The 11889-nt window shown below is 44.2% G+C and overlaps 1 protein-coding gene across 2 annotated transcripts in view; it reads right to left on the bottom strand.

The window, feature by feature from the left end:
- Positions 1 to 1785: 1785 nt before the first annotated feature.
- ALDH1A3 (aldehyde dehydrogenase 1 family member A3) overlaps positions 1786 to 11889 on the bottom strand; it is a gene marked incomplete at its 5' end in the record, with an annotated part of 33511 nt that continues 23407 nt past the window's right edge. For both annotated transcript variants that reach the window (XM_084268167.1, XM_084268168.1), the window contains 4 exons: positions 1786 to 1889; positions 3304 to 3378; positions 4422 to 4579; positions 6789 to 6953. In XM_084268167.1, the coding sequence (XP_084124293.1) occupies positions 1817 to 1889; positions 3304 to 3378; positions 4422 to 4579; positions 6789 to 6953 (471 nt within the window). In that variant the 3' untranslated portion in view covers positions 1786 to 1816. The remainder of the gene's footprint in view (positions 1890 to 3303; positions 3379 to 4421; positions 4580 to 6788; positions 6954 to 11889) is intronic.

Raw genomic sequence — 11889 nt, 5'->3', positions numbered from 1 at the left:
CTTTCCTTCCCCCTCTGACAAAAGGTCAACTCCCACAATAGAACTTGTTACTGAACGGGTGTATCTCTGAGCAAAGGAAGGTACCAGTTAAATCTTTGCTAGCATCAGAGAAGAGAGGTTAGCATTTCTGCTTTGAGCCCCTGACCTCTGGAAAACTCCAGGCAGCAATTTTTGCCAGTGCCCCAGTCTTTACCTGTTGATATGCCACAAGGAACCTCTGTTTGCTCTTGGGACAATCCCAGCAAGATCAGGTAAACCTCCTAACAAGCTGACACAACTAACTCCTGCGTACTTACAGCTCCTGCAGACATGGAACTTCCAGTACATTTGCCAGTGGTTCTCCAGTACAGAATCAGGAGGAGGAGGGAGAGCAGTGAACTGAGGAGCTGAAGACAGCATATGGGATGTCTGGGCATGCAAAGAAGTTACTGCAGGAGATACTAAGGCAGAAGGTGGTGTGACAGCTCCAGGGATGCTCTCTGTGTAGGTGCATACCTACACGACTGTAAGCAAGAGACACTCCAAGGCAGTTCCTTCCTCAGTGAAGGATCAGCTCCTCTGTGCTTGCCACAAGATGACAGCACTCACAAGGACAATTACTGCAAAGCTGATGACACACTTAAGCCCAGCCATAGCTTGTTCCATGGTAACTGGTTTGTACACCCACACCTTTAGCACACAGTGTGTGCTTGGGAACACCTGCCTTTTCATACTGTACTTCCAGAAATTTATTTTAAGCTACATTCATACGGGATAAAGAAGCAGTGAGAAGAGCATATGAGTTTTACTCTCATAATAACAGCTCTGGCTCAAAAAAAACAAGAGATGTCCACACAGCCTGAAAGTTACAGAGGAAGAGAGAGCAGAAAAGCTTCTTGCAGCTCTTCTGCTCCTGTCCCCAGATCAGAAGGACTAGCATGGGACGTTTTCTGTGGTATCTACCATGCTACATGCTTAGCATTCAACTCTGTGTCATCACGGTAAGTACAGTGCAAAATCCTCTTGCAAAAAGTGCTACAGTGAAGGTTTGAGAAACAATTGTGACTCATTTGGAGCCAAAAGGGTAAGCAAGTCAGGAACTTGCATTTGCAGCATGTGAAATGTGTGCACACCAAAATGTTGGGTTCAAAGGACGCTTTGAAGTCTAGCGCTGCTGGGTGAAATACTGGCCCCAAAGGAGTCCTCTAGGAAACTCCCACAAACCTCATTCAGGGCCAGAATATCACCAGTTCGGGGAATGCATACATCTTTAGAGAGACCAAGACAGCTCTTTCAAAGAGAATTTCTTTACAGATCCTTCCATGAAAGCTTGCACTCCCATTCCAAACTCCAGCTGCAATCTTCACACAAACTCTGCCAACTTCAGTCAAGGTGTATTAGCCTTACCACTCAAGTCCATTTAAGCCAAGTGAGGTGAGGCCCATATGCCTCTGAAGGTGTTTAAGTGTCCATGCTACTGGTACCAGAAGACTTTCTAACATGCCATTGATGTCCAAGTCCTTCAGGGGTACAGTTTGAAAGCAGATGTCCTGCAAACACTATGACTGACCAGCATTTCAGTCACAGGTAGCAGACAGATGCACAGCTGGGAACCTGTACAGTACAGGTGTGAGTAATGATGCCAGCAGGGTCAGTTGGATCAGTTTTTGAAGAGCCAGTTGACAAAATAGAGTCCAGTAGATTCAGTGTTTCTAGAGGAATAAAGTTAAGTGTTTCCATGTCCTTCCTATTCCACCTCCCCACACACCCCGCCCCCGCTCTGAACACGTCCCCCATGTGTCACATTCAGAGTGTCAGCATTTTAGGCCTTCTGTTCTCATGGACTCTTCTGGGACACTTTAATAGTGACTGTTTTCACTTCGGTATATTCTGCCAAAGCATATTCACCACTGGAAGAGAAGAGAGAAGGGAAAGGGACAAACAATTGTAGCACGTTAACATGCGCTTCCCGAAGAGAAGAGATTTCGACACAACTGCATTTTAGCCACTGATCAACAGCTGCTGGACCTGACATCAGGCCATTAAAACCAGATCTGAACTAACTTATACCCTCTCTCAGCCCACCACTTCTAATCATCACTAAGTGCATGCACGTAAGTACACACAACTACACCCTTTTGTAAAGGAACAGTGGAAAGCTTCTGGTCACAGTAACCCACAAGACACCCCTCGTGACTATCAGCCTCATGAAACCCAAGTCCTGCTGTGAGAACCTGTAGAAGAAACATCCAGGTAAACATAGTTATCAGGGCTTAGACAGTTACCTTTTCATTGAAAGCAAGCTTCTATCTATGAGATACCACATAATCAAGAGGGCACTGCTGCTCCAGAGACACGTACTGACAACAGACCCCACTGCATTATGTCTTGGATGGTGGAATCTGGCTCTATTCCCATGCCTTGCTCAAGGGATAAACCCCTGACATCCTTTAATTAGCCAGGCAGTCAGGCAAAGTAAACCATAAGGTCTCAATATATATGTCCCAACTGGGGATTCATTCATTTGCTGTGCTTAGCCAGTGAGGCATCTGAACATCTCAGAGCAGCAGAACAGCTACTGGAAATGGTTCCCAGAAACAAATCTGGCTTGTGAAAAAGTAGGTGCATTAGATTCCTCTGAAGAGTCCTCCAAATGGGGCAATAAACCCTGCCCCTCTCCTATACATGATGAAAATCACTTTTTAAGTCAATTCCTCAGCTCTATCTCTGACTTAGAGGGTTTAAAAATTTCTGTGTTAGTAACTAATTAGAGTTGGAATCCCTGATAGCCATGGTGTAACAGGTCAGGCTGGGGCAGAGAGAGAGAAGGTCTTTCTATAATTTAATAGCAACCTTGGGTGGTGGGAGATAGAATGATCTTGGGGATCATTCCTTGTGGGTCTAGCTCCAACATTAGAAAGTCAGAAGTAGGTCGAACTAGGAGCAATGGTAGAGCAGTCAAGGGAGGCCCAGATACAGCCATATACAGATGGAGGAGTTTTGGGTGGGTACCTGTGTCCCCAGCCAAGGTGCCAGACTTCTCCCTTGATCTAAAAATCTGACTAGTAAGGAAAACCACTTGCAAGTGGAATCGACCAAACTGGAGTTATTCAGAGCTTATAAAGCAGAGGAAGGTACTCCTGAAGGTACTGCTCATGTTCTCACATTTGTGCTTGACATCCACACTGTCCTGGCTTAACACCTCCCTGTGCAGCATTCTGCAACCCTGACAGTTTAAAAGCAAATTCAACATTATTTAAACTGAGTCACAACTGTTGTTGCATTCACCATCCACGTATAAACACAATATTGATCAAAACTTACAGTTCTCTGCCATTGCCTGACATTTTAAAGCCACCAAAAGGAGCCTGTGCATAGAGTGCGTTGTAACAGTTGATCCTACAATGAAAACATCCATTTTCAAAAGACAATTCAATATAAGGTGATGAGAACAGCAATATAAAAAAGGCTGAAATCTGTCAGTTTTCTCTCTGTACAGTTCATTCACTGGAGAAATCAGATTTTACCACTAAAATCTTATTTTGCTACAGAAACAGAAAGTATTTGAGTGGTATTGAGTCTGACCTACATCTCACTTCATCGTCTCTACTGGCTAAGCCATTCATGCTTGAGCTGGCATTTATGCTGTGTTCAGAGCTGTGCTTAAAATAAACAGCCCATCCTATTCCCTACTTTCACAGGGCATGTTCTGAAATCAACATGCCTTCTCAGAGATGTCTAAACACAAACAGGCCCCACCATCCACTTCCAGGTGTGGGAAAAAGCTGGGCTGCATTAGAGAGTTGTGCTCTATCCCCATTTCTGTAGGCACTTCACTCTGAGAAGCTTAATGCAGACACTTCCTCAGCATGTCAGAAAGGTGGAATGACTGGGAGAGACTGGTATGGCCTGTGTTGAAGGACTGTCCCTTCACACATGTACAGCACATGTATCCTTCAAAGCCCATTTTTATGCAAATATTACTCAGAGGCAGATTTTTCTGGCACCAACTCTTGAAATTAATCCTCTGTATGCATCAAAACCAGATACTGGATCTAATTCCTGTCTTTAGTGGGGGGAAAAGACCCCAGGATTCCATCTTTAAAGTTAGTCTGATATTAAAACAGGAAATTTTGGAAGCAAGAATAGCTACTTCTCTTTTTAACAGTGGTGTGGTGCCATCTACTGTCCATGCCGATTTGTGCACCTAAGACAATCCCTACGTTTGCAGCTTTCCAGTGAACTATACCGATTGAACACACTTGTCTGCTTCTCACCAGGCTGTACAGCCCTCACCACCTTATTTTGGTGAGGGGATGTTGCTTCTGAGCAGAATCTCAAGAATTAAGCGGCCTACTAATACACCTTACCTCAAGCAGTTACACACCCTCTCCCCTCCCAGATAACAAAATCCCAACCCACACTGGTCCCAAGCAGCTTACCAGACAGTTCCTGACTGCAGTGCAGAAGCTAGCGTCAACGCTCTGTCCAGGTTTTTTGTGAACACTGCAGCTGTAAGTCCATACTCAGTACTGTTGGCTCTTCTGATGACCTCTTCTATACTTTTGAACTTCATAATTGGCTGAACTGGCCCAAAAATCTGCAGAGATCAATTAAACATTAGTATGTTTAAGCAAAAGCCTTTGCTAATCATGGTAGTTTTGAAGTAATCAGAATCAGATGCTTTTTTTGGATACTGTATTTAAAACGTTGCATCCTAGCCTTCCAGAAGTTGCTGATAGAACCTCTTAAAATCTGCTAATTAAAGTGACTTCAAAGGAAGCAGAGTGATGTGCTGTAGCAGTTAATGTATACCAAGATCCAACAACTAACGGATCATCTATAACAATCAAAACAAGCAGAGCTAGATCTGGACAAGTTTCAAATGATTCATCCTTACTCCATTTACAACTCTCCTTTTGAACTCAGAAGTTCTGTATACTCAAGAAGTAATTAATATTTCAAGGACTGCAAGTTTTCTTCCTTGGTTCCAACTCTGATTCTGTCCCTGTATGCAGTTTATTTGCATGCCATGCATTTACTGTGGATGTGTTTGACCACAGACTTGGAAACTCGGCTTCCCAGGTTGCCAGTATCAAGGCAGCAGGCAAACACAATGCTTCCCTGCTTCCCAGCTTCTGGGAATGGAGTTTCTCTTCAAGTACAGTATCAAAGGTGGGGACTTTTTTCACCCTGCATGCCCTTGCAGTACTATAAAAGCCCACCAAAAGCGAGATGCAGTCTCACTCATGCTACCTTGACAGCCACACCAAGCAGTTTGCCTGGCCTGAAACAAGGGTTTCTAAATTCCTTTGTTGTGTGAGATCCAGGTGCCGAACTGGAGCCTTGATCCCAGGCAAAGGATGAACGTGTATTCACAACAAAACTGCAAATGAATGAAACTGGATAAGCTTCATGAATCATCACTTGGGATTTGGAGTCAGTTCATAAAAAAAGGGTCTGTCATGAGATTTTCAGCTCTCTTTCCCCTCTATTTTTAGACTGAAACTCATGCCCAGAGTGACTGATATCTTCCCCAGGTTCCTTAGAGATGCTGTGGCAGATCTGAGACATCTAAACATTTTGCCAGAAGTGAACAGTAAGCAGACCCATAAAAAGCGCTAGGCTAAACTATAAAATACAAATGCAAGACTTTGGCAACTACTTATTTTCCACAGGGAACATGCTGAAAAGTAGATTAACTTCTATTTCAAAGGAATATCACAGGATCTAATCACATGCAGCCTGTTCGTTTTTTCTGCATGGGAATAACGAAAGCCAAGTATTAGATCTGTACTTTGCTGGCTTTGACAATGTTTTCCTATAGGAAAAAAACAGTCAGCCTCAGGGGGTTTCACTATGAGAACAAAATCCAGGATTATTTCAGATGCTAAAGCTACTTGAGAAAAGTTCTTCAGCAGCAGTATAGCAGGACCATTTCTTCCCTCCCAACCAGCTTTAGGTCCCTGAGTTTTCGACCCACTTTTCTTCATGGAAGTAACTCTTTTTTTTACACAGTGGCAGAGCAAGAACACACATTATATTACCTCTGTTACTTTGCATGCACAAACCACAGCAAGTAATTTCAAATCCACTCAGTAGGAGGTGTGTAAGACACACAGCACATACAACCTCCCATCCGTGTAGAGTGGGAGAGCTTAACTGGCTCTTCAGAAAACGTTCAGGGCAAAGAACATGTAGAACTGCTCCAGCTTGCCACAGGTTCAGTTATTTTTATTAGTTATTTATATGTAAACTCAAAGATTCAGACAGGAACCTCTCCATCACCTCTGTTCCTTATTCAGAAACAGCATTTACAGCAGCTGTGTCTAGGTAAGGCATGTGCTTGCATTCTGCACTGCATCAAGTTCTCCTGAAAAACTTGAGGGTGGTGTTATTCACTAAGGGTTTGTTATGTCCAGTGAGCACACTCACAGAGCTCCTTCCCTTTTGGAAAACCAAATAAAATGGAGGAAAGCAGCAAGGCATTAGAAAGGGCTGGCACACGAACACCGATTAGGTGCATAAAAATTGCCACTAAAATACGTTGACAGGTTTACTACCTGTTCTGCCCTCTTTCTCCTCCTCCTCCTCTCACAATCCTCTCCCCTCCAAATTGAAGCTCACCTTGCAGTTATGTCACTAGTAGAACAGATTTCAGCATCAGGCACTTGTTAGGACACTGAAATAAATGACTTTGCTGTTCTCTTCCCTCAGGTTTTCATTTCAAAGCACGATCATACCTCTTTTCTTTCCCACTTACAGCAGCCAATATATATATATGAAGGTTCAGGTGACTTGTACTGTACCTCCTCTTTGGCGATACGCATGTTGTCGGTGACCTCTGAAAACACAGTGGGTTTTATAAACAGGCCTCTGTCTTCAATGGCAAAGCCCCCACACTCCAGCTTAGCCCCTTCGCTCTTTCCACTTTCTATGAGCTCCAGGATTTTATCAAACTGGTTTTGGTCAATCTGTTAGACACAAAAGGAAAAGAAACAGAAGGCAGCACCTTTATTATCATGGTTCCAGAGACTGGAGTCATGGTAGTTGGCCCAGGGGCATACTTCCAGGGTGCTGTCAGACCAGGTAAGCGTACATCTCTTTCTATGGTATGGCAGTCAGGCAATAAGCAAGTTGAGACAGGACACAGGCACAGCCCCAAGTCACAGGAAAACACAAGGTGAAGTTGCATGTGATAGATCAATCTGATCTAACAGTTGCTGCCACATGGAGGGGTCTCCTCACGTCTTCCTCCGCATCCTGATACACAGTTCTGTGACTCATCTCATTCCAGCTTTGGGACTTACCTGCCTCCTCCATACACTGATTTAGCTCAGTAGCACCACGAGAACAGCTTGAGATGTGTTTTGCTGGGTTAGCAACCTCAGTCAGCTCAGGGATCCCTCAGCCAGGGAATATGACCAGCAAAAGAATCGGTTCTATTCTAAATCGATTCAGCTGATTTTGCTGTAATGTAGTTTCACCTGCAGTATCTGTTCCCAGCTGGAAGAAGCCAGCAGGCTCTGCCTCCTTATCTTTCCACTCATGCATGCTATGGAAACAGCCTCGAAGACAAGCCCCATTAGTGGGTGATTCAGAACACCTACCGCCCTAAGTCTTTTTAAAATCAGAATCCCTTTCGAGACTAGTACCATCCCAGCACTTTTTGTTCCCTGGACTGGAAGCCATATCTTCACTTTTAACTACCAACCTTGTCTAAGTCCTCCCCACCCACACCTAAACACACAGTAATCTCAAACAGTGAGTGCTGCTGTGTTACCAGCCTTTAAACTAGGGGGTTCAGCAAGGTGAAGAAAGAACAGTTCAGTTACAGGACACTGAAGTCACACCAGTGCAGCCCCGCACCAGGACTTGGAGGAGACATCACGCACTCCAGAAGCATGGTGGGTCATGTGCTGGGAAGAGGTGCAGAAGGCCACAGCATTTCTGATCAGAACTGGTCCTTCTTTTGCACAACACATGCAGCAGTGCTCTGCAGGCACTGTCAGGTTTCAAAAAGATGTGGTTATTGGCATGATGCGTAATTAAGCGATGAGACACCTCAGCCCAGCACGCTGCAGATGGTAAAACACATATGGAAAAGTTTAAAAAAGTAAAACTAACAAAAACCTTGACAAATTCATTGAGGGGATTAAATAAGAGACTCCACCCACTCACTCAAGGTGCCCTGGCAGCATGGGAGATTATTCCGGACGCCAGGTAACTCCAGATGCTTGTACTGGTTCAGTACCCCTCCCTAGGCATCTGGTTTTATTTCAGCAGGGCCAGCTGCCAGTTGGGACTGTTTACATGGAGTGTTCCACACTCCAGTCCTCCAGATTACAGACTATATCCTGTCCCTATTAATCCTGACCACACGCAATCCAAGTTTTCATGCTTTTAGACAAATATCAAAGCTTCAGGAGGGTGTCCTTGGGGTACTTCTGGTACACAGCAAAACCAGAGAACAGCACATGTCCTGCAACACAGATGTGCGTGTCACACGCTGTGGACAGCTTGTACTAAGTGCTCATGTTCTCTCATGTGTTAAGATGCTACCCAAAAGAACACTCAATACATGCTACTGCAGGAGGAGATGTGTGCCCTCGTGTCAGATACAGAGTGTCACATCCTAAGTTTGGCAGGTGTCATGTATATTGTCTATTTGTCTGGTTGCTTAGTTGCCAAATGTAAATAACCTGAAAAAAAATCTGCAAGCGCTTTCCATCCTGGCATGTCTGTGATCCAGACCAATCCAGTTCATCCACTTCACATCACAGAAAACAAAACAAGGATATTTATACAGCTGTAACGTGTTGCAAGGCAAACTATAGTTAGATGAAAAGACACTGGGGAAAGAAAACATTTGTAAAAATGACATGCAAGGGTGGAACTGTTTGTCATTGTAACTAGAGCTTGTAAGGCTTGTTTAAATTCTGTCCCCTACTCCACTATTATTTATGGTTTGAGCATTGGCTTCTATTAAAAACACACGATCTGGTAGAAAAAAATTCTCCTATTTGTCCATCTAAATGAAAAGAGAAGGAGGCTTCTAAGGATGCAATGCTGAAAATCTGAGAATCCCCAGATCTTTGTATCTTGCTTCATTTAAGTCAAGACTGTATTTTGCCCTGTTCCAAACCTAGCATTTGTAATCCTACAGAATAACCCCACAACCGTGTCCAACAGACTGCTGGACACAGACTCTTTCTACTTGCATATTTTACTTTCAAGCTTTAATCCTAAAGTATACAAACGTCTACAGTGTGAGGAAAAGATTCATCATCTTAAAAATCAAACAATAAGTTTTGGGGTGAGTAACTACTGGCTAGCAAGTGCTGTGAGGCAGCCTTAGAGCTTATTTTACTCCTGTAGACCAGGTCTTACAGACCACAAATCCCAGTATTTGGGATTCTACAGTAAAAACACCAGTCTAGTCTTGTTCTAATAGAATCCTTGCTCTAGTCCACCACGACCTCAGCCTCATCTAATGCAGTCTGCTGTTACAGTTCTGTAACTGGTTAACCAGTTTGCCATCTGTGCTGATGTATTTTATTACTTCCTGTGATACAGCTCACATGAATCCAAAGTTAAGAAATGCCCTTGGTCTGCATTTGAGGTTGGCACTCTACTCAAACAGCCCTGATCATCCCTCAGGTTTCTTGTGGTGTCCTTTGAATTCCAGCCAGCCAACAGTCAGACACATGTGAGTTTTGGAGAAGTCTCATCAGAAGCATGCCTTATTTCTCTTTAATACTCTTTAAATTTGACCTACTTTTGATCAGAGCAGAGACATTTTTATCAGCATAACCCAACAGTGCAGCTGACAGTCTCTTCCCCACATGCAGACCATGAGGGCCCATGCCAAGGGACAGTAATTCACATCAGGGAACTGACATGAGTAAAACCTTTCTTCCTCACTTCTAAAAAGGCTGGATTAGACTCGAATCATCCAGTTCCCCAATTTAGTTAGTATGTGCAGTGCAACACAGGAACAGGCAGCTGCAGACAGAACCACTTCTCCAGTACTAGCTTACATCAACTTTTAACTTCTAGTGGAAAAGTATTGCCTGTCACCCCACGCTGTCCTGCTCCAGGTTATCTCAGCAGCTTCTCAGAGCACTATGCTCAGCTGCAGTGTGGCTTGATTTCACAGAGCACCAGCTCAAAGTCCAGACTGCAGAGTCTCTCCTATTTTATGCTTTCTGAACTCTGTAGGAGTTGCTGGTCCTGTTGTCTGGCTACAAGTACTTGAGGCTGATGTAAGACTAAAAGGATCACGGGCCATGACCACCACCAGCCTAAGATCTGGCTCCAACTGCTTCCCACTTGTGGTTTTTACGCCAGTGGTCATCCCAGAATGGGGTCTACATAGCAGCACGTGGACTGTTTATGTAATGCCATTGCTTATGTTCAACCTGACCCACAGGAGAACAAAAGAGTGATGTGGATCTGAAGCAACTGAGGCCTGATAAGGAGAAATGAAGAAAGAGGGAGAAAGGTTATTTTTCCTGGTGATTATTCCCTTATCAGTTTGGGGTAAAAAACCTCCAAACCTCACAGCAGAGCAGGTTACCTCAGGAACAGAGGAAAAATTTGGACAGTAACGTGTGGGCAGGTGTGAATCTGCTAGTTTTGCAGGTATTTTAAGCCCTTGTGACACTGCATTATTTTGCTCTTCTGCTTGAATTTCTCCACATCGTGTCTTACAGCACAGGCTCCAGACAGCAAACCACTGTATCTGCAGAGGAAGTGGTTGTTCCTTTGCACTGGCAGCCACATGAAAGCTTTGGGATTAACAGTTTCCTCCCACTCTCTCAACACCTTCCCATCTTGGGTTTGACGGTTGCATACACAGAAGTTCAGGTGTGTGGGGGGTGCTCTCTCTCCTCACTACAAGTCTAACAGGTAAGCCAGCACAGGAAAGAGGACAGATGGGCCATATTTAAGATCTCACCAGATGCTGCTATTCTGGCTTAGTGTTACTCTTAATTACAGCTCTGCATGCAAAGAATCTTCCTTACGCCACAGTAGTGGTACCAGAACACGGTGCTCTCTCACTGTGCTCACTGGGAAGTGATCTGACGGCCTGGGAAGAGCTGGGAGCATTGATGAACTGAAACAAGCAGCTCTTCTACATGTTCTGCTCACTGCAGAGTGTTTCACCCTTTAAAACCTCCCAACTACTCCCAGTGGTTTCAGGGGCTGAAATCAATGGTCTCTGTCAGAGCAGCCAGGTGAACGTGGTCCTAACATGGGACTGACTATAAAGGCAGCTCACTTACTGCTACTTCTGAATAAGGATTAGGATGATTATAACTATAATTTATATAATTATCTGAAAGAAGGTTGTAGAGAGGTGGGTGATGGTCTCTTCAGCCAGGTGACAGGAAGATAGGACATGGGGAAATGGCCTCAAGCTGTGCCAGGGCAGGGTCAGATCGGATGTTAGGAAAAAGTTCCTCACTGAAAGAGCTGTCAGGGCCTGGAACAGGCTGCCCAGGGAGGGGGCTGAGTCACCATCCCTGCATGTGCTTAAAACAGGGGTAGATGAGGTACTTAGAGATATGGTTTAGTAAAGGAAAGGAACAGTTGGACTCGATGATCTTAAAGGACTTTGCCAACCTAGTCATTCTGTGATGATGTTGTATTAAGAATAAAAAACAACCCCCAAATCAACCAATCAAAAAAAAACCCCAAACAAACAAAAAATAACCCTGAAAAACTTATGACCCTTAACAGAATGTAAGAGCAGAGATTGAAACAGTTGAAGCTCTGTTGAAGGAAGTTCCAGCATAGGATTATTTTCCCAAGATGGATGAGCAGTTTAAAATCTCTTTCTAGGCAAGTTACAGGGACAGGCATAGCCCCAGCACAAACAGGGGATGTACAACATCCTATTCCCCA

This window comes from Gallinula chloropus (assembly GCF_964237585.1).
Source record: "Gallinula chloropus genome assembly, chromosome: 9".
Classification (NCBI taxonomy): domain Eukaryota; kingdom Metazoa; phylum Chordata; class Aves; order Gruiformes; family Rallidae; genus Gallinula; species Gallinula chloropus.
This window is presented reverse-complemented; position numbering and strand designations above follow the sequence as displayed.